The sequence below is a fragment of the Colossoma macropomum genome, unplaced genomic scaffold (genome assembly GCF_904425465.1).
Source record: "Colossoma macropomum unplaced genomic scaffold, Colossoma_macropomum, whole genome shotgun sequence".
Classification (NCBI taxonomy): domain Eukaryota; kingdom Metazoa; phylum Chordata; class Actinopteri; order Characiformes; family Serrasalmidae; genus Colossoma; species Colossoma macropomum.
The window spans coordinates 32,423,062-32,446,682 of record NW_023494785.1 but is presented as its reverse complement, the minus strand read 5'-3'; the positions used below and the strand labels follow the sequence as shown (position 1 = coordinate 32,446,682).

At 38.0% G+C, this 23,621-nt stretch overlaps 1 protein-coding gene across 3 annotated transcripts in view; it reads left to right on the top strand.

The window, feature by feature from the left end:
* rab11fip3 (RAB11 family interacting protein 3 (class II)) overlaps window positions 1-23,608 on the top strand; it is a 62,796-nt gene extending 39,188 nt beyond the window's left edge. For 2 of the 3 annotated variants that reach the window (XM_036590816.1, XM_036590830.1), the window contains 10 exons: window positions 9,027-9,245; window positions 10,942-11,076; window positions 14,092-14,127; window positions 14,690-14,777; window positions 16,021-16,265; window positions 17,266-17,347; window positions 17,488-17,625; window positions 18,974-19,129; window positions 20,586-20,726; window positions 20,871-23,608. In XM_036590816.1, the coding sequence (XP_036446709.1) occupies window positions 9,027-9,245; window positions 10,942-11,076; window positions 14,092-14,127; window positions 14,690-14,777; window positions 16,021-16,265; window positions 17,266-17,347; window positions 17,488-17,625; window positions 18,974-19,129; window positions 20,586-20,726; window positions 20,871-20,984 (1,354 nt within the window). In that variant the 3' untranslated portion in view covers window positions 20,985-23,608. The remainder of the gene's footprint in view (window positions 1-9,026; window positions 9,246-10,941; window positions 11,077-14,091; window positions 14,128-14,689; window positions 14,778-16,020; window positions 16,266-17,265; window positions 17,348-17,487; window positions 17,626-18,973; window positions 19,130-20,585; window positions 20,727-20,870) is intronic. The other variant, XM_036590824.1, reaches the window with a different exon arrangement.
* Window positions 23,609-23,621: the final 13 nt, after the last annotated feature.

The following is a 23,621-nucleotide window of genomic DNA, read 5'->3' as shown; positions in this document are numbered from 1 at the left end:
TGGCACACAGACTGCTGGTCACAGCAACACAGACAACAATCTCGCCTAGCTAGTAGCTAAAGACAAACAGAGAGATTTAAGACGAACATCGACAATTTGGTGACAAATGGACTTTTATAAGCACTCTAGCTGGTTTCCTTAAATGTGTAATCTGCAACGGGAAACTTTCAAACACTAAGAAGTCAGGAAGCTGACTCGTAAAAAGTCAAATAGTGAGAGACATTTTACAAGAAAATCTACTTTTGTGGAAAAAATTGCTGCCGGAAATGCGAGAAAAAAGCGACTACAGCAGGGCAAAGTACGTCTGCGTTTTTGTTTATATTATATTTTTAGCCTACACCAGGACATCAACACATACTGAGACATATTTACAGCCAAAATGGTAAAATGGGCATAAAATGTTGTGGGTTGCTGACCCCTGAGCTTGCTGCTACAGCATTGTTCTTATCCTTTTAGCTATGTTGGCTGATGAAGCCTTTAAACCACCACTACAATTTTAAAGCAGTTTTCTTAAAATCTAACTTTTATTTTCCCTCTTAGTCCTGTTGGTGTCCCATTTCAACAAAAAATGCTTGACCCCACTCATGTAGGTGGTTCTCAGTTTATCTCATCACTTGGTGGTTTGTGGAAAACCGAATATTTTAAAAGTTTGTTGGCCAGCTTACTTGCTTGTATCACATCATGCAGGGCTGTATAATATGAGCAAAATGCTGCATGATTTAAATACTTCATATCAAAAACACACTATTCACTATTTCCCAAATAAAAATAGTGAAGTAGCTTATATAAAGCCATTTATCAACTACATCTAGAAACGCAGCCGACTTCACTGGCCTAAAGCTTATCTTGGATGCAAAGTGGAAACTTGTGGTGTGGTCCGATTAGTCCACCTTTCAAATTGTTTTTGGAAATAATGGACGTTGTGTTCTCTGCGCCAAAGAAGAAAAGGACCATCCAATGCAAAGTTCTAAAGTCAGAGTGTCATTCTATGGTGGTGCGCTAGTGCCAGTGGTGTGGATAACTTGCACATCTGTGAAGCACCATTGATGCTGAGGGATACATACACATTTCGGCACAACATATGCTGTTGTAGATAGCGTCTACAACAACGTGTAACATATTCTTAGTAAGATCTGTCTCCAGTTGAAAACTTACACATTATGAAGCACGATATACAACAACAATAGCCCCAGACTGTTCAGCCGTTGAAGCATATATTAAGCAAGACTGGGGAAAAAATTTCACTTTCACAGCTACAAGTTGGTGTCCTCAGTTCCCAAACGATTAGTAAACGGTTAAAAAGTAAAGGTGGTGTAACACACTGGTAGCCGTACCCCTTTCCTTATTTTCTTGGAGCATCTAGGAGGCATCACATTTAAAATACACATATACATTATAAAAAATAGAGTTAATTAGTTAAAACACAACATATCTTGTCCTTGTACTGTTTTTTAAGTGAATAGAGGTGTTTTTGTTTGCATTTTTATACATAAATTTCTTTTTACATTTTCTTTATAGGCCTACAGAAACTACTATGTACATGTAATTTCTTAAATACCAGGTTTGTGGTAACAGTAGCCACTACTGCTTCACAAATTTTACACATAACACTGGGAGAGAGCATAGACAACACATTTAAAATTTTTATACAAGGTAGTAGATGAGGGCAGAGTATCCTTTCAGTTCTCTATGTGTATGTGCTACTTAAGCAGCTGAATAGCGGAGTGATTAAGTCCGTCTGCACATGAGAGAGCAGGGTTCGTCTCCCGCCTCAGGAAAACATGTCATATAATGCTAGGCACAGCTCCTAACGCTGTATTTCTGCAATCTAATTACATTACTCTAGTACTGCATGTGTAATGTAGTTTGAACCGTTCTGTTAAAATAGCAGTTTGCAATATGTTTTTGTGGAAACCCATTTCACAATAACAGTAAAAATTCAGTGAACCTTGCAGCCTTAGCATCATGTACACTTTGAATGCACTTGTGAAAGGAGTTCTGCAGAAGTCTACTAGGACTTGAACATTCATTGTCTTGAGAGGACATAAAGGTAAGGCTTTACATGATGCCTAAGGTTTACCTTTATTCCCTCTCAGGACAATGAATGTTCAAGTCCTAGTAGACTTCTGCAGAGCTCAAGCTCATGCATCTCAATGCGAGTGCATTCAGAGCGAACTTTAACAGCACCACAAAGGCAGCCATGCTATTTTGTTGGCTACAGTTATTGTTAAGTGTTGTTAAATTGACTAAATTAATAAGTTAAAATCAGTTTAATTACTGTTTTGATTAATCTGATTTTTATCTAAGAAAAAGAAAAAGAACATTCTTCAATATTAAGTACTTTATCTTATGTAAGGCTCTCTGAAGAAAATTGAACCATGCCATGAATCATATGTCAAAAAATATGAAACCTGATTAATCTACTTTCAGTGTAAGAGCTTTTCCTCTTCAGCTTCTTTGTGAAGTTTGTAAGCCCTATAATTTCTTTAGACTTTTTTGCACGCCTGTAAAAGATCATACTTTTAGGATAGTTATATTTAGGGTTTTTTGTAATCGAGCTAATGTTATCATGGTGACAAATTAATCTTTGGCATTACCAGACTGCCTAGTTTCAAATAGCTACAACAGCATATCCAGCTTAGTAGTGTAGCAGTTTAAACTGGAACTCAACAAAGCTTGCAAAAGTTGCTAAATAACACAGTAAAGAACTAAATTTTTGTGTATGTTTATGAGGGACATGGACAGGTCAATTAATAATACAGCCTCATTATTATACAGAATTCATTATTAGCCAGTGTGTTTTAAATTCATTATAAATCCTGAAGTACAAATACATAATTCAATTTTAGAATCATTTCCTGATCATTGATGGCCACCCAAGTATATTTTGTCCATTTTAGCAAATTCCTGCCTAAAAATATAATTTTATAAATTAACACACACTGTGATTGATGCAAAGCATTGTTTTTCCCAGTGGTAATTTCCATGACCTAAATCTTTATTTTCATGTTGTTGGCTTGCGAAAAATACTTAAAATACTTGCAAAAATACTTAAAGTGTAGTTACCTCTGGTGCACTGACTTTACATGAACATGCCAAATATCAAAAAAGAGTACTCTACACTCAGAAACCACAATCCTCATTATTTATTTGACATATCTAACAAAAAGAAAGAATAGCTGCAAAGTGCACGATTTTTTTCCAAAAAAAAAGAGTTGATCACTCTTTTTTAATACAAAAATGCTTAACCATAGATTGCTTTTTTTGCACTTGTTTGTGTTTTTGTTATAATTCCATAAAATGTGTGTTGCCAGTAATGCAGTATTTTTCAGTACATGGGCTGAATATTTCACTGACCTGCTACATATGGACTCACTGTGTCCTATTTTGAATCAGATTACCATGGAGACCATGCCAGTGTGCTCAGACGGCCCACTTCTTTGGCCGTGTAAGTGTGTTTGCGCGTGTGTTTTGGGTCACGGCTTAGGTTTGTAGCATTATGGGAAACGTGCATGTGTCAGTGTGAGAGAGAGGGATGAGAGGGATTCGTGTGTTTGTGTGTGTGCGTTATTGGCTGGGCGATTGAACACGACTACTGACATATTGTTCTTGCCAAGAGATTAAAGTGAATTAGCAGATTAACGACAAACTGTACAATCCCACCAGACCCCCCCCACCTCTCTCTCTATCTCTCTCTCTATCTCTCTCTATCTCTATCTCTCTCCCCCCACATTCTTCATCTCTCCCTTTCTCACTCACACTCAATAACACACATTAACTCAGCAAAACAAGGTTTCAGAGCAAGACTCTGAGCAACAATAATTGTTTGAACTAAATAGAAGAGTATTTTGAATTTAAAGGGGTGCATCAGCCTATAAGACCAGCATTAAATATGTTATTTGTCATGTCATGTGGTGTTCTGTAGCGCAGCATCGCATCCCTCAGCCTTATCGGTTTGACAAAATTCACAATTATGTATCTTTTTTTTGTCCATCCTTCTTCACTTACTACAATACCCAGAATGCATTACACAAATACGTCATACAACATTGAGGTGCCACATTTATAAATAAAAAAAACTTGGCTTATAAATGCAGGCATGATATTTGGTTTCCCACCACTAAGTTGCTTTCTGGCTTCCTTTTGCCTTAGCCAGCTAGCAGAAAAAAAAACGAACAGCTTGTCATCAAATATCCACGAAAGAGTTGCAAAAATTTCAAGATACATCATCAGAAGGGGTTTCCTAGCCTTTAATCCAGAAAATCTCACTCTAGGGACTACCGTGGCAACTCTGGAAGGTTGGTAGCCATGTTTACGAGAGATGTGATGGTTTTTACTTTTGGCCGGAGTGTCCCTTCAGTAGTTTTTTCCTGTTCTTAAACCTTGCTAAACTCTCAAATCGAACTTAACACTGATTAAAAATGGTCAGAAGTGGCTACTACCTGTCAACAATCTAACACAAGTTGCATTAGACATAGTGCTTCATCTACAAGTTAATGATTTCCTACTAGGTGAGACTCATACTTCATCAGATTTTAACTTCATCGTTTGTTCACCGTGCCTTACACTGACATGAAAAGTTCCTTTATCATTAATAATGATACACTGATGAAAGCTACTTTTAAATGTATGTACCAGTCTTTTATTCTTTACATTACTTACTTAACTTTTAAATGCGTTTATAATTCTATTTAAACTGTACTTTACTTACTTAATGGAAGTCTTTACCAGTTGTACTAACATATGTAAGTAACTACATCATAACTAAAAATAAAAATAACTTCTAAGCAGAGTTTTTGAAATAGAATAGAACATCAATCATTTCGCTCCAAGCAGAACTAGTCTTTTAATGTTTCCCTTTTTGCATTCCAAAACCAACAAAAAACATTTTTGAACGTTGAGTAATGATGCAAGAACAGTTAAGTTCATTCAGTTTACATAGGCTGTATGTAGGCTTAATATGATTAAACACACAAAAGCTAGGGAATTTTAATTTTTGTGAATCAGTAAATTAAGCTGTAACATAGCACTTAGTAACTTACCAGAGGCTGCTATGAGTCATCAAAGTCCCTGCTTTAAAATGTATAGACATTCTAGCTGGCTAAATGGTTTCTTGCATCATGACGTGATATAAACAAAATGTTTTGAGAGTACATCGATTAGCCTACAGGACTGTTTACGGTGGGCCGAGAGCCAAAGTGCTAAAATACTAAATACTAAAATTCATACAAATAATAAAATAAAAAAATATACAAATTATTATTAAAAAATATTTATTATTATAAAATAATAAAATATATCATTCAAATGGAAATGGAAATTATGTTTTTATAAGTTAGATGTAGTGTAAAAATATTTTTGTTCCCTGATTGGGTGAGGGATGTGTGTTTAGGATAGCTTACGGACAAACCATATCATACATCCTCACGGGCCAGCTGTGGCCCACAGGCCACCCTTTAGGCCTTTCTTTAAGCACAGAAATACCATATGCATGCCATATAAATCTTCTTAAATGATGCATTCATATTATGCAGTGTTGTGATGTTGATCCAAAAATATTTGGGAGTTTGGAAACATAAATAAAGATATAAATAATAAGCTAGTGGGCTACATGCTTTGAAAAAATATATTTTTTTAAATTAGATTTTTAAATTAACTTTTTGGTTGTTCCTAGCAAGATATTGCTTTTTGCAGTTACTGTTTTTATTCCTCAAAACGGTTTAGAGGCTTGCCTCTTGCAACTAGTCTTTTTATACTCCAGTTAGCCAAAACAGCATGATCATCTGCCTGATATTCTGTTGCCCCCCCTTTTTTATAAGTCTTTTAAGTTATGAGGTGGAGCCTCTGCAGATTACACTTGTTGTTCCAGCACATCCCTCCACCAGTCTTCTTCTGATAGTGCCTCCTAGTGCCGTCACTTCCCCAGGTAAATGGCGCGCACATACGCGGCCATCCGTGTGAGGCAAAAGAAAATGAGACTCATCTAAACAGGCAACCTTCTTCCATTGCTCCACGGTCCAGTTCCGACACTTGCGTGTCCATTGTGTGTTGTGATACATTCTTCCTGTAACCATCAAGAAAAAAATTTCTGTGACTACTGTGCCACAGTAGCCCTGAGGGTCCAGACGGGATAGCCTTCATTGCCCTCATCCTCTGATGAGCCTTGGGTGCCCAACACCCTGTTGCCAGTTCATGATTTGTCCCTCCTCGGACCACTGTCAGTGGGTACTCATCGCTGCGGGCAGGGAGCAGCCCATAAACCTTGCCTTTTCAGACATGCTCAGACCTAGTAATCTGGTCTTAAAGATTTGGCTTTTGTCAGAGTCATTCAGGTCTTCATGCGTGCCCGCGTCTCCCACATCCAATTCATCAACTATGAGAACCAACTGCTTAGCGTCTGATTTATCCCAGACCATGTTATGCTCCATTGTTAAGTGAAAATCAGGGTTTGTTTTATGTATGTTAGGTCATAATCTTTTGGCTCATCAATGTATTTGTAATTTACTTCTGAATTCTAGTTTGTAAGCATATGTACCCCAAGTGCTTAGGTTTAAGGTGTGGGATTTATGGAATTAATCCATGAGGTCAGTGTTAATCAGTTGTAATCAAGCTGATTCTCTAATCGCTTAAAATCCACTCTCTCAAACATTTTTTTTATTTTAGTTGAGTAATTTAGGCACTCTAAACCCGACAAACTCTGTAACAACATATTTAGAGATTTTTTCTAAATTAGAAATCTGTTGAACACCTCATTGAACAGTTTCACATTAGCCCTTTGAGGTACATATGTTACGTTAAATGAAGCAATATAGTTTAAGGTTTACCCTGATCATATGTAAGCAAACATACTGTAAGTGGAATTTAACTTCCTCAGGTGTACAGAATGTGTGTGTTGTGTAACGTCGGACTTTACAACCTCGTGTTGCTTATGATCAAAGTTCAACTTCAGACAAGTTTCATAACACTCTACATGATACATTTACAACATTATAAACCACACATGTACCATCACAACTTAGTTCTGAGTATGGCATTTGACATGGAAGTATAATGCAAAGCATTTACTCATTCAATTGTATCGTTTTGCTGTAAAAGATATATTTGCAATATTGCTTCTCAGACAAATAAGCAAGCAAATCATTTGCATTATCCTTAATTTGACCCTTCATCAGAATCATGCCTGTTTTGTAAACATATTTATTTGCAAATTAGTGAAAGTGTGTCTTGATTTGTATGTTCGTATATGTTATATGGGTCCCACTTTATTTGGTTAGCCCCCAGTAGATTATCTACAGATGCTAAAATTATTAACAAACTGTCTGGTGAAACTTAGTAGATTCTCAACAGCATTGGGGTTAGGATTTGGACCAGATTTATGGTTAGGGATAAAATTAGATAGATTAGATTAGATAAAATTAAGGTCAAGGACCAGGTTTAGGCCTAGTGAAAGTTAAAGTGAATTTTATATATATTCAGTAGAACAAAAGTTAAATGCAAGGATAACATCCAGAGTGTGCTGTTCAAATAAAGTGTTTTCATGGTATGTTAATAAGGGCTGTCAAACAATTAAAATAAGTACGTGGGATTAATCACGTTATTTTGTGTAGTTAATTGCCGTTAATAACATTTGTCTTTTTTGCTCAAATGTTTTGCTCAAATTTGCCCTAAAGAAAGATTTTTAGCTTTTTTTAGCTATATGAGTGAACAGAATAAGCTTGAACATGAAAACAGAGTGATTGCAGGTTTCCAATTTTCATCACCAGCATCTAGTGCCAGCTGCATGTTCCAGCTTCACAATTATAGCTTCTTGCTCTCATACTGCTGTGTTACATCTTGTTTTGAGGGGAACTGGAGCTTTCCATATTGCTGTTGCTGCTTTTATTAGTTTGCTGCTCATTGATTTGTCTACACTAATACTATGAGCACTGTCTAGAATAGTCTCCCAGAAGCACCATCTGGTGCTGTTGTTCCTAATACTCCTGATATTGCCAACTTTAGCTGTGTTTTGCTTATTTAAGGCTCAACTTTTAAATAAATCTTTGAATAAATAACTTTTTTTTTAATCTTTGGATGATGAACAAATTCACAGCATGGCAGTAGCTGGAAAAAAACTTGGGTTTTATCAAGAGAGCCATCTCATCAGAATCATAGTAACAGCACGTAAGCAGCTGGGCTTCATCCGGGAGCAATGTAAATAAGCGTAATTAAAATTATTGTGAATAAATAATGTTAATAAATTCATGCATTAACACCACTTATGTTTATATACAATGCAAACATTTAGATGCGCCGGTCAAATGACCGTGCTTTGTAGATTATGTAAGTAAATAAGTTAACGCATCCTCTGCAATGAACACACTCTTGCACTGTTAATGCAAAATTGCTTTGTTTATTTTTTTTAAAAAATATAAAATGTGGCTTGTGCAAAGTGTTACGGCACATTTTATTATTTGTTTTATTTTTGTCAATATGTAAAGCAAATAAATAGAAATTGTGCCCTGAAATTTGCAGAAAGATGTCATATTTATGTGTGTTATCTGTAGAGGATGTGTTTTTAGTTAGAAAATCTACAAAACATGTAGGTTGACTGAGAGTGTTCAAACAATTGCATATAACTTTAGACATTTTTAGAAATACAGCCGTTTTTATGACATCTTTCTCAGTTTGTTTCTTCATTTCAGGTCAATTTGAAATCACCTTGACCTTTTTAACCTTAGTTTGTGTCCACAGTCAGCACAATCCATCATACCATACTATTTATTTATTTATTTATTTTTATTTTATTTCTGTAATCATATTATCGTTTTATTTAATTATTTGGCCTGCCTCTAAAGCATCTTCTTTTGATTACATCACTGTGCACCAGCAGGCAGGTAAAATGTAATCGTTTCACTGCCCCTTCTTCAACCTCCACCTGTTATCGAGAGAAAACGTTGAGGTAACTCAGAGAAACTGCATCACAGTTTTAAATGCAGTGTGATTTTTAATGTTGACTTTAAAATACGTTTTCTGCATTTTTGTTGCAGGTTCTCTCTTGGCTCCGATTTGCATGGCCATGCCCTGGTGGCCGTGATTGGTGGAGAGGAGGAGCACTTTGAAGACTTCGGGGAGAGTGACTCCACCTCTGACCTGCTGCTGGCCAATCAGGAGGAGGGGAGGGCAGCCCCTGAGGGTGAAGGAGACCCAGAGCCACACCCACACCCGGGGAGCCCAATGCATCGCCCACCGATGCTGCTGTCGCCCAGGTATAAATATATCTGTATACACACAAAAATAGACACAGTAAACATACAAACTATGAACACAAGGCTCATAGCCACACTCATATATCACACAGTGTGTTACAATAGAGTCTGACATGTAAAAATACGCTGCTCTAATGTACAAATATAACCTCATGACCAGAAATACCTTTATAAAACTGTGCATGTGTGTGTGAGAGGGTGATTACTAAGACTCTTCCTCTGTGTTATTTATAAGACTGGTCAGATATAGAGCATCTATATTTACTGGCACAATTCAAGTACTGCTGCTTATGAGAACAGGTGCAGGGGGACATGATAGTGGTACAGCTGCTCTGAAGGACAAAGTAGAAATCTCTGTTGCTTCTGTATATCCTGGTTCATTTTTCTGTATTTGATTCTTGTGTCCTTTTAAATGTGCCTATCTAAGTCAATGACTAACATTGTTATGTTACATAACAATTCTGTTACATAATTTGCGTGTGCAGGTGCATTGAAAGATTTTGCTTAGTAAGAGAGCAAGCGTTTGATACCATATCTGTAGGTGGCATTTCTGTTGTTAATATCAGTGTGATTTCTGTTTATGTTTATAGCTGGTTTGTATAGTTTTAAGGTGTGTGTTGGGTGACGTCATAGAAGCATAAAAAGGCCATTTGAGGTCAGTTACAGGAGGCGTGTGTGTGTGTGTGCTTGGTGCACATGTAGCTGATGCAGAGTCTCGCTTCTGTATACCTACATGACTGTTTAAAAAATTTGGAATCAGTTCTCATATCAATAACTGTTATTCAGTAGGAGTGTACCAATACCCTCGGTCTATGATTAGGTTCGATTCTTGATACTAGGTTCACGCTTTGACATTTTCGTGACATATTGAGGAAAAATGTTGTTGCACAGGTTGCTAAAGTCCACGCTGGAGTGAGTGAGTGATTGGTGCTGGTTGTTGAGGAATTTTGGTGCTCAAACAGTGCAATTACATTAGAATTTACTCAGAGCTATAAAACTTTCTCAATAAAATTATAGAATCTAAAAAATCATAAGTTTTTTTCATCGAGTTGTTAACTTCATTTTAACAGCTTCTCTACAAAATATTAGCATCATATGAGTATCAATGTATCTGCTAGAAAAGTTGGTTTTGTATTATTAAAAATAGTGACTCCAGACTTTTGAACAGTGATTCCAAACTTTTGAACAGCAGCGTTCAGCCAAAAGAATCCTCACAACACGCACATGCACACACACACACACACACACACACACACACACACACACACACACACAGGTGGAATTATGTAACGTGCTGACTTCAGTCTTCACATACTTGAGTTTAGAACAGAGGTTAACTCAGGAGTGAGTGTGTTACTGCAGTAAGGGTGATAGTGCTGCTGCACTGCCCTGCATAATAATAGCTTCAGCCTCCATGTCTGATTGTCCTCTGATGACCCTGATGTGAAATCTCTTCACCTCTCTGTTTTAACCCCACACACTCACTCACTCACTCACTCACCTGATTGTGCTTGTTTTTTTCCCTCACTCTTTCCTACTCCTCCTCTCCCACTTCTAATTCTCTTTCTCTCCTAATTCTCCTCTCTTGTCACCTTTCTTCTTTTTTCTCATCCTCTCTTTTTCTTTTCACTTGGCCTCCCTTTATTGTTCTCTCCTGTCCTTGCTTCTCTTCTCTTCTCTTCTCTTCTCTTCTCAGTTCTGATCCTTTCCCCACTAGTTTCCAGAGTTTTCTGCAGTCTGAATCTCTGGAGTTCTTCTGCACTCACTGTCACAAACAGATCAGCCGTCTTGAGGATCTGTCCACTCGTCTGCACTTGCTAGAAATGAATAGGTAACACAGTCTTTCCCAGATGAAAGTGTCATCTGAGTGTGTGTGAGTGTGTGTGTGTGGGCGTTTGTCTCTTGACCCTGTACACACTCACTACATCCTCACTGCCTGCATATGTGTGAGTCTCAGTGTGCAGTTGTGTTTTGTGCTGTGAGGGTGTTTGGATTGCTGTTTTTATCATTTGGTCAGTGATTGTCTGTATTGAGTTTTCCTTAAAATGATAGAGGTGTTTTATCTGTTAATTGCTTCTAAAATAAGATATAATGCAAGAAGTACTTTCCTTGGGCTTCAGCAGGCCATAGGTTTTCCCAGTATCCTAACAATAGAAATACAGTTCTAGGTTCAAAATAGTCTTGCTTTACTATAAAGCACCAAAAGCAGAATTGTTGCATGAATTATTGTGTAAGGTAATATCTTTTTTTTATTTTTAAAATAAAATAGTAACTGGCATATTATCTTTATAGTTTTTGGCCCCTCTTGCTTTGGTTACCCATAAGACGGAGGAGTGTGATAACTGATAAAGTACAGAAATGTATCACTACCAATAATTCAAACAAACACAGAGCAGTAAAAGGATCCCAGGGAAGTTTACATGCATTCTGGTATTATTCAGGTCTCACCATTAGGTGTAAATAACACGTAAGTGTTGGAGAATATTGTGTGGTTGCTGGGGCTGATCTGAACAGTTTAGAATACTTGTTCTCAGTATTTAAAACAATAATATGTGCATGATTAACCATAGTTACTTAGGCAAAACTGTAGCAAACCAAATGAATGAGTATTTGGCTGCTTCTCTTTGTTTAGATATTGTTTACAGATTTATATCTTTCACAAACCTACCTTTAGCTTTAGTCTTTCAAAGAATAGGAATGACATTGCGAAATCACGGAGCAGAATATGGCTGTGTTCAGCCTCTAATGTTACCTGGATATGACAGAATTTTATAGCCTGTATCACAGCCATTGTTAAGTGATTGCAATTTTTTCTTGATTTTATGATAAACTATTTTGACTCTATCTCTGAAAATTGTCAGGAATTCACATAAGTGTTCTAAAGTTTAGAGGGGTCTAAAGGGTTAATAAAAGACGAAACCTCTGAATACTGAAAAAGGAAACATACGCAAACATAATAGAAACTTGCGTGTTTTAATTATTCGGCCCTGATCGTTTTTGCAGTGTATTAGGGTTTCTAAAAGCAGCCCTGCAGGGGGTCATTTTCACACCGTAAGTATAATAAATCAGTAGGACATGTAATGACAGCTTCATAAACATCATTATTTATAATGTTTTCAACAGCCTCAGAAGTCTTTTCATATTGAGTTTATATTTGATTATAAACTGTTTGCAGCTGTCATGCATTGGTAATAAAATGTCATGTACATTTTGCATGTATTTGCATATTTGATGTCACCCTTACAGGTTTTGATTGGTTGGACAGTAATAATTTATAATAATCTATTATGCCCTGGTGTAAGATTGTAAGATGGGACGTATAGAATTTCATCATCTTAAAAAGGAATTCTATGGATTTTTCAAAATTCCTGCATAATCCTATTGTTGAGAAACATAGTTAGTCAGAGTAGTTTGATGTAAAATGGTGAATTGTACAGGCTCAGATGCCTTTACAGTGGTGGTGATAGGAACTGGGCGTCACAATGTCTATGATGCAGATATAGCTATTTTATATACTATTTATTTGAACTAAAATGAGTTTAAATTAGTAATATTAATAAATTAAATAGTGGCAAAAATTTGAAAAAAAAAAATGTTTTCTGTTGGGACTATTTTACCATACAGTGTCCTGCATATACCTTTCCACCATAAATGGGTTTAAAAAGAGGTTTTAGGCCAGAATATCAGTGCAAAACTTGTATAATCAGGCAGTGAGTTTGTAACTAATTTATGTAATAACTTTCTGTTAGGTAGCTTTTAGAGGCATTAAATGCTTAAGGTGTCTGGTTCCTGTCACCAACGCCTAGTTTACACACCAAACTCCCCTGAATTACTTTTATTTACATCTGATCGATTTAATAATTTTGAAAAATTGGTGTCAGTTTCATTGCCATTAAACTCGTATTTATCCCTTATAAGTCTGGAACTGTTGCTGTTGTTTTTCCTGTAGAATTTCAATTAATTACTTTTACATTATATAGATAACAATAATTAATAAAAATACATTTAGAAACATGACGTGATATACATTCTCCATCGACAGTTTGAGTCTAGATTTCTTGCTCTTTTTTCGGACTTTTTTAGTATCAAAAGTGATGAACCAAACGTCAAAAATAGAAAAGATGGCTTTTCTTTCAGCAACACGAACCTGTCCACACAACAATAACTTTCTACTGAGATTCGATTCGTAACACAGTATCTCTTCTTGTACGTATAAACAACGATCTGCACTTTCAGCAGAATTTCCACGTTTCAGCTTGATAATTTGTATAAGATTACAACATATCAGTGGCAGTTGCTGTGACTTCTAAGGGTTAAACTGAAAACAGATACAATGCAGTAAATAGAATAGAAAGCAGCAGCCAAGCACACCTCGCATACGCTCCAGGTTGAGGATACCCAACCTGTGACCTGACGTTTATTCTGGCCTGTGGGCTGGCATCTACGTTCAGACTGAATGAGCTTTAATATTATGCAGTTGTTCTTATGATAAATGCCTCAATGCCTCAGCACTGAGATAAGAGTTCACCTTGCTGGCTGAGGTTAGGCAGTACAGGGGGAGGTTCTTTTTCACTTTATAATATGGCACTTCAGGGTATCACTTGTTTATTTCCAGCTGTATTCCTGTAATCAGCGTTTAATAGCAGTTCTTTTGACCCTGAGTGCTTTGCCAAAGAGCTGACCAATCAAAACTGCCCTTTTCTCCTGGATGTTCTTCCTTCCCTGGTTCGCAGGTTAGGGATGGGGGGGGGATGACCCCTTTCCCTTTCCTCTATCCGTTTCTCTTTCTGACGTCCTTTTCCTGTTGTCTCTCTCTCTCTCTCCCTCATCTCTATCGCTCTCTCAGCTCCAGCAAGAGGCTGTCCAGTAAGAAAGCAGCAAGGTGAGCATCTCAACTCCTGAAGTTTCCGTAAAATTGTGCGTAAATGTGTTTGCTGATGGTGCGACTTGTTTGGGTGTGTCCTCTGTAAGTGTGCAGCATCCGTTTGTGTTTACAGTTTGTGTGCTTTTGAGCATTTTGTAGCTGGTTGTTTTACTGATATGCAAGTTGTGTGTGGGTAACACTTGAACGCTGCTGCACAACATTACCGTAATCATGCCATAGACATGGAAGATATCATACACTGTCCTGAGGTGTTGTGAAATGTTTTACTCGGTGGTATAACAATGCCATGTTACCATTGATGGTAATTATAACAGATGCCATAATGTTGTCATGATAGCTAATGTCACATGTTCAACTTGCTGTGCTAAGCTTACTGTGTTTAGCTTAAATATTATGACATATGACAATTACAGGCAATGGTAACACGTTTATATTACTGCATAGATTCAGTCATAACTAATGACTGCATTGACATCTGCTATGCCATGATTATGTCTGTGTTACATAGGAGAGTTGAAGTAAAGTGTAATCGTTTTGTGCTGGTATGTGTGCGTTTCAGGCATTTGCTACAGCCTGGTGGTCTGGATGGCATGAGTGATTTGAGCCGTGACATCCTGGACCTTGCCGACAGTGACATCACCGATAAGGTACCAACTCCCAGCACAGTGGTTGATAATGAATATATGCCATAAACTTTCCCTGCTTTACAGCTTTTTATGGTTTTGATGTTTTTATAGCTGCATATCCAAAGCACACACCTCTGTGTGTGAGTGTGTGTGTATAATGTCAAAGGACTGAGCAATATGGTTTTTCAGCCATTTGGAGATAAGAAATATATACCTTGACATTTGTCCATTTTCTGTGCACGTATGTACACAGCTTTTGGATTGTGGATGTCAATAAATATTGCTTTATACTTTTTTTTTTATTTCTATAGCACTTCACATTATATACAATGCTTAAATCATCTACAACAGGTGCACTTAAGTGGCAGTGATGACACACAACCTTTAGGCCTTTTTTCCACTGCAGGGCCGAACGGTTCTGAGCACGGAGGGTATCCATTCCAGTGGCGTTTTCACACGGACATGGTTCGACACTGAACAGCACAGTTAGCTAACCGTACTCGGGGCCACAGGGATGATGTAACAACGTAGCTATTCACTGATTGGTTCTACGGTTATGTCGGTGTCATATCTAGAACAGGTTCACATGGTAGACATAATAGACATGCAGCATTACTCATATTTTCTGAATGGGGAAACAAGTTCACATGACTGCCACAGTCTTCAAGAAACTGAACTGTGCACATAAAATGAATTTTTATCAAACATAAAATGCACAGACGTGAGATGCATTAAGATTACTGCGATGTTCACGATGTTGCCTACTTTTACGCCTCCAAAACATAATCACAAAAATATCCTAATTTCATACACATTGCCCAGCCCTCGTGAGTGTGTATTAGAGGTGGTTTATATCTGTTTATTTGCACGGTGAAAAGTTACCTGGTTAATGAAGGTATTATTTAATTCCAGTTAAAATTTGATTGAATAAATGCAGACTGTTTTGTTGTTATTGTTATTATAAAGGACCTAATAAATATCCAGTATTTTGTATCAGATGTATCATTCTTTTATTTCATACTGACCACGTACCAACTGGAGAAGTGGGCATGGAACTCTGGAGCCGAATTGGAAAAATACCATTTGAAAAATGTTTTGTTTCTGATGCCTGATTTCACAAAAATTAACCACAATGAAACAGTATTGCTATTTTTCATAGGTTAACCAGAGGTTTAATTTAGCTTGTTTTTTATACTGTGAAAACAAGGTTTCTGTTTTTTGTTCCTTGTACACTTTCTAAACTCTGGTTATGTGTGTGTTGTAGGTGCTGCTGCTTGAGCGGCGTGTGTGTGAGCTGGAGAAGGACTCTGTGGCGAGTGAGGAGCAGCATGCGCGTCTGCGTCAGGAGAATCTCACACTGGTGCACCGTGCAAATGCCCTGGAGGAGCAGCTCAAAGAGCAGGAGCTCCATGCTGAAGAGAACCTGCAGACCCTTGCCCGCAGACATCGAGACACGCTCAATAAACTGCAGCGAGAAAGAGACCTGGAGATCGAGAACCTGCAGGCCAGGTGTGTGCTAGAGGGGGTTGGGGGGGTGTTGTGTGTTTGTGTGTGTGTGTGTGTGTATGTGTATGTGCTTCATGTTCATGCTGTGCTCTGCTACCACCTTGTGGTCAAAAGAGAATATTGTGTTATCTGAGGCATCACTTACATTAGTACATAGACTCTATGGCTCAAGGTATGTGAACACCCAGCCATCACACCTATATGAGCTTGCTGGACACCCAATTCCAAAAACCTGGGCATTAATATGGAGTTGACACCCCGCTTTGTGGCCATAATAGCCTCCACTGTTCGAGGAAGACTTCACATTTCAATTTTGGAGTGTGTCTGTGGGAATTTGAGCATTTGTGAGGTCAGGCACTGATGTTGAACGAGCAGGCCTGGCTCACAGTCATTCTTCCAGTTCATTCTAAAGGTGTTCAGTGGGGTTGAGGTCAAGGCTCTGTGCACATAGTGTTCTTCTGGCATCCACCAAACCCAGATTCATCCATCTGTGTGTCAGATAGTGAAGCATGAATCATCACTCCAGAGAACATGTTTCCACTGCTCCAGAGTCCAGTGGCAGCATGCTTTACACCACACCAGCTGACGCTTGCACATAGTGATTTTAGGTTTGTGTGCAGCTGCTCAGCCATGGAAACCCATTTTATGAAGCTCCTGATGCGCAGTTCTTGTGCATCCTGTGACAGTGCCACATTTAAAGTCTCTGACTTACAGCAAGACTCATTCTGTTGCCAGTGTTTGTCTATGTAGTTTGCATGGCTGGGTGCTTTTATACGAATTTATAAGAATTTATACACGTGATTTTTATATACGTGATGGCAGTGGGTGTGGCTGAAACACCTTAAGTCAATAAATAGGAGGAGTGTCCACATACTTTTAGCCATATAGACTGTAACTAATCCGTCTGTTTTGCTAATAAGTGGTTTTAAATGTAAACAAAATGTTTTCATGGTTCTGATAAAGAAAAGGGGTTTTGTGTGTGTGTGTGTGTGTGTGTGTATAGGCTGCATCAGTTGGATGAAGAGAACAGTGAATTGAGGTCATGTGTTCCCTGCCTAAGGGCTAATATCGAAAGACTGGAAGAGGTGAGGAACAGACACATATGCATAAACAATTTTGCTTATTTATATATATGTATATACCAAACTTGTACTGTATATACTTACAAACTTTTTCTCTCTGTCTTTTCCTCTCCCTGTCTCTTCTTCTCACTCACTCTCTGTAGGAGAAGAGGAAGCTACAGGACGAAGTGGAGGATGTGACTGACAGGTTGAATGAAGAAACTGAGTCTCGCAGGAAAATGTCTGACAAGCTAAGTCATGAGCGCCACGGCAACCAGAAAGAAAAAGAAAGCACACAGGAGGTAAGAGTCAGGAGGTCAAGCTTCAGATGGCCTTTGTATTCATGCTTGGACTTGGAATGTGCAGTACTGTGTGAAATTCATAGACCACATTTAATTTATTTAATTTCCAGTCAGAAAGGCCATCAAGTACAAGTTATTCATTTTTTAGCAAGGAAAAAATGCTTATATTTAACAGTTACATAAAAACTAAAGATGATATTTTTTTTCAGCATTTAGTGTGTCGACTCTTTGCCTTTATCACAGCTTTATTCTTTTTGGGAGACTTGCTTTCAGTTTTTCAAAGAAACTTTCAGGGATGCTTTTGCACACTTACAAAGTTCAGTCGTAGAAGTTGGTTTCATTTTCTGCTTTTTACAATCCAAGTAATGGCAAACACATTCAGTGATGTTGAGGTCTGGATTCTGGAGTGGTCAGTTCACTGTTTTGAGGACACCAGCAGCTTCTCAGTAACAGCTTCTTGACAACTACACATGCTTTCAGGCTTATAATGTTGAGTTGTTTTTTCACAGTGGAAGGATGGACAGAAACAGCTGTGGATTTTTTCAGATCTGAAGCCATTTGATTTTCTCCTCTCTCTCAAAGATGAAAGATTTAAGTACTCCTAAAAATGTACTTAATGGCCTTTTTGACTGGAGATTTAAAAATTAAAGGGTCTCTGACTTTTGCACAAGACTGCATATGTTAAGAATTCACTGTTATAGGAATTCCTGACCAATGCAGACATTTCATCATGTAAATATCTGTTGATGCCAATACCAGTGCTAAAACATAAACATGTATAAAACTTACCTGGATTCTCATTACAGAGAAATATAACATTTGTTTGTAAAGAGTTACAGAGAAGATAAAATAAATGAATGGTGAGATTTTAGCAGAGTAACCCAGTGTCACCTAAATGTTCTGCTCCTCTGGTGTACACTAAATACAACATCGAATATCTGTTTGAAATATCAGTCAAATCTAAACATCTGTCTCATGCCAGTACATTTTTACATCTACTTACTGCCAAAAACTGGGCACTCCTGCTTAAACTGAAAATAAGTGAACACATTCTCTACAAAGAGCACACTTCTGCACATTTTAATGCACAATTACTGTTTATTAGCTGAATCTAACATACTGGGGGAAAAAATAAATAAAATGTGGTCTGTGCAAAAGTTCTGGAACATTTTATTATGTTTTATTATGTTTTCCCTGATATGTTAAACTCAGCAAATAAAGAGAAGTGCTGCCCTTTTTCTGCACTAAATTTTGCAGAAATATACCATATTTAAGAGTGTTCTCTGCAGAGGATGTGTTAACCTGTTTTCTCTCTCTCTCATCTCTCCCTTTTTCTCTCTCTCCCTAGCTGATTGAGGACTTACGGAAGCAGCTGGAGCACCTACAGCTCTTTAAGTTGGAGACGGAGGCTCGACGTGGACGCTTACCTGGCGCTGGCCTTCAGGAGTACAACACACACATGAGAGAGAACGAGCTGGAGCAGGAGATACGCAGACTCAAACAGGTATACACCCACTGACACATGCGCACTTCACTGAAGCTTTGAACAGAAATATTGAATTCTGACTGTACTGGAACTCTGAATAATAGATTTAATGCGTCAGTAAACGAATAAGTTCACATTTAGTGGAAAGACTTTTTTGTAACCTTTCTTTGAGCTGTATTCAAACTTAATCAAGTTGTTGCTCTTCTCAAAGTCAGTTTGCAGACCTGTTTCCTTTTAGCTCTTTCAAAGGGAAAATTGTTAGTTCGTTGTTAGTTACTGTGTAAGGTTATTTAGCTTTTTCAGTTCTTTCTGTTCTTGCAATAAACCCTCCTATCACAGATACAAATGAGTAGATGCAGATGTATTTTTATTGGTGATGTGAATCTTTGAGCTGACAGTGAACTGATTTGATTCACGATTCATTCGTTTTGAATTTGATCCAGAAGCGAAATTGAAAGTTGAAGTTGAACAGTTTAGTTGAAGTTGAACAGAATTTAGATTTACCATGAATTTAATTTTTAAATGATAAAACCTTATTTTACATTGCTGTCCCACATTTTCATGTCACTACTGAAACAGAGAGTTTTAGTTCATAGGTGGAACCTTATTTTAGCCACACCCCTGCATTTTAGAGCAGGAAGTGAGACTACATCCCTGTCCCTCATGACCACATTGTGAGCAATTAGATCCCATTTTTTTGAAGCAAATGTGTCCCAGAGTCTGGAATCAGTGTGTAACATTACCAAAACACATATTTTTTACTATTAAAGCAGAAAGTAAACTTATAATATTCTGAGTTTATGTGTGTACAGCTGTTCAGTGCTGTTTGCTAATCATGTACTGGCTAGCGTTTTTGAGTTGTGCTCAAAATGAGCTAAAATGGTCCCTCTCAAAAAAGTCACTGCTGAAACAGCAGCGCTTTTAGCTAACTTCACTACTTTCTATGTGCGTAATGTAATTACTAGCTAACTACTATACAGAGTTTCTACATATGTAGCGAGGCTCTGTCAAAGTCTGATAACGTTAAATTATAGGCAAAATAGATCACTATTTTTTGGTTTCTGATCAGCGATGCCTGGGCAGTAAGTTTTTCTGTTTGAGTTTCCTGTGTTATTTGTATCAGGGGTTAGCTTATGATGCTGTCTGAGCCACTCACATGCTGTAAAGGCACTAAAGTCAGATGTAAATGTGACATCACTTTGTTTAAATAGCATCACACATATTTGTTTTAACATGTTTATTTTGTCAATAAATTGCGGTTCATTTGATTCAGAGCGTTTAAAATGTTTTTTTGGTTGCAGAGGATTCAGGGGTTTATTTTCCTTTTACAGTCAGTGCAGTTGCATTAAGAGGTTTTGGAAATAATGCATAAATTGTTACACAACTGATTTTTTATTTTACGTTAAGAATCTTTATAACTTTATCATCTCTCTCTCTCTCTTTCTCTCTTTCTCTCTATCTCTCTCTCACACAGGATAACCGCACTCTGAAGGAACAGAATGATGAGTTGAATGGACAGATTATTAATCTCAGTATTCAGGGAGCTAAAAGCCTCTTCACCGAGTCCCTGTCTGAGTCTCTGGCATCTGAAATCAACAATGTCTCTCGTGTAGAGGTGTGTACCACACACACACGCATCCACAGTTCAGTGTTAGAAATACTGTGTAGTCTTAAGTACTGAACCTACTGATGAACACTGACAGACACTCATTTTTCATATGTGGCACTTACAGTAATTTTTTTTACCCTGTATGTGTAGCTAATGGAGGCCATCCAGAAGCAGGAGGAGATTAACTACCGCTTACAGGACTACATCGACCGCATCATCGTGGCCATCATGGAGTCCAACCCTTCTATTCTAGAGGTCAAGTAATCACCATGACAACAGCCCCCCTGGGGCAGTCTGTGCTGGATGGACGCTGGACTGGATCTGGCGGCCACACTGGACCCAACACACACCTCCTAGGAAGTGGATTTCTATTTCTGCTTCACAGCTGCTTTTCCGCTCTCTGCTACAAGACAAGATTCAGCGCTTCTGTTCTGGCACCATTAATGCGTCTCCAAGGAATAAAGTACTATTCTGTGAAGGAAGAGTTGTGAGTGTGCAGGCGAGGATGATTTGCATGGCTGTTGGTTCCTGTGAATCCCCTGTGTTGTGGGATTGAGGGGCCCAGTCCCTCTGTGTGTGTGAATGGGTTTGAATGTGCATGTGTGTGTGGCAGGTCCTCATTAAAACATGTAGGCAACATGCGCTCACACATATTTACCACTACATTTTACTTTAGGGCAGTGTAAATAAGTCTACATAAGCCTTTCGTGACAACTGATATATACCTACCATTTGTCATGAGGGTTGCAGTTGCCAACTTTAATGTCATGTTGACATAACATCTATATCAGGTGCTAATATTTTCTGACATAAGGTTGTCGTGACACTTTCTGGGGTAAAATGACAGACTTTGTAGCTCAGTACGTGTGACGGTGACACAATGTCGATTGCGACATCAGGCTGGTTGAACAAAGGTAAGCATTTTCTGTGGCCATTACATGAAGTTAATTAAGTTTTTAGATTTTATAAGATTTAAGGTATGTCACATCATCAGCATCATGTCATGGCATGAGCGGATTCAGATGTGTGACCACATTGGCACCGGCCCCAGTGAAAATCTGAAAACATTTACTCGCCACCTATATTTTTAGTGAAATTCGCTGCTCTGAAGAGTTTTTACGTTTTGATCCCTGCTGTCGACAAGGGGACTTCTGAAGGAGAATCATTTTCCCCAGCAGCAGATCATGGCTGTTTATATACACATGAAAAAGTTTCAAAAGTAGTTTCATTTTTGTATGGGATTTCTTGATGGTCCAACTGTGTTAAATATATGTTTGTTATCATTGCTTGCGGTTGAGACTAGCAGTTACCAATTTGTTTTTGTCTAGTATTGAAGTAGAACATGTTGATTTCTGTGAATTGGCCACAGAGAACTAAACAACAAATTAAGTAAGTGATAATCATTTGGGTCCAAGCACTTTATGCAGTCACTATAGACCTGTAGGCAGATGGAACACAAATGATGGGCATAGTTTTTATAACGGCCTCTATTTACAATAATTGTTGATGAAAAGTCAAAAGCAGATGTCTGCCGAAATTTCATACGCACTGGCCTTTTGACCTTAGCATGGTAAGCAATCGGTTTTGAACAAATAAGACTCATATTGGCATAGTTGTTGAACTCTGTGAATCAAATAATTCTATAGCAATTACTTCTCTCATTGTATTTTATTCCCAGAGTGCACCATTTTCATTTTAAAATCACTGACATTTTCCCTGGTGGACCAACCCTCCTAACCCTCCTACAAGAACTTGTCACCTTTTCACTGCTTGCAAGTTTGCCAGTCTAAATATAGTAAGTTTGAAATGATTAGCCTTGTGATTAGATGTTTTTCCATGTCTGCTACTGATTGTAAAACACACAATAATAAACAGAATGAGCCATGCGAGTAGTGTGGTTGGTGCTTAGTATAGATATTGGCAGATCATCATGGAGCTCTTTGAACTTGAAGGCATTTATTTTGGCCCCCTGAACAGAAGCTGTGACCTCAATATGGACCCGCCTAAAAATAATCCCTGAATCGCCTCTGTCATTGTGATTTACAGTGTGCTATCCTAATGTCACAAAAAGAATCAGTCACCTGACATAGATGTTTCATAAATTTGACATCAAAGTTGACAAATACACTACACACATGTACAAATGCTACGAAGTCAGTTGTCATGTAATGCTGTCACTTCACAAGTCATCTTTGTGTTATGTCAACGAGACAAAAACAGCCTTTATGACAGAAGACGCTTATTAGAATAAGCCTTTAAAAATGTCCTTATGAGCTTATGTAGGTGTCATGTAGCCTTATGAACACTGCCCTTCTGTGAAGTGTTATGAGAACATAATACTTTCTATACACACGTTTTTCACACATATACATATAAAGCTGTTATTTTACAGTGTCATGTTTTGGCTATGAGTTGAATCCCGGTATAGCTCCATGAGTACACCCGTGTGAGGGACACTGTGTGACCTGAGGGTGTGTGACTGTACGTGTGCGTATATGTGTCTTCACATATTGTTGATGTCATTACAAAATGATCTCTGTTGTTGTTTGCTGACATTGTTAAGCAGCTTTAAAGAATGTCCTGTGTGTTCATGATTGTTGTTTAGTTGTAGATTTCTGTTTTATCTCATCTCGTTTATTTATTACGATGAAGCAGAATGTGAGGGCTCGAAACACACCACAGATCACCTGAATCCTCCTCCCTGAAAACAGCTGCTTGTAACCAACAGAAGAGCAGCTAGTTGTATGCTGACTGGGCACATGGTGGTGCATTGTGGGAAGTGTAGTTCTGTGCCCTCACGCAGATCTCCTGCTGAGTGAGAGAAGCTTGATGCGAAGGAGTGCCTCCTGTGGCCTGGATTAGAGCAAGAGACTTTCTTTTCCTGTACAGAAAAAAAATCTG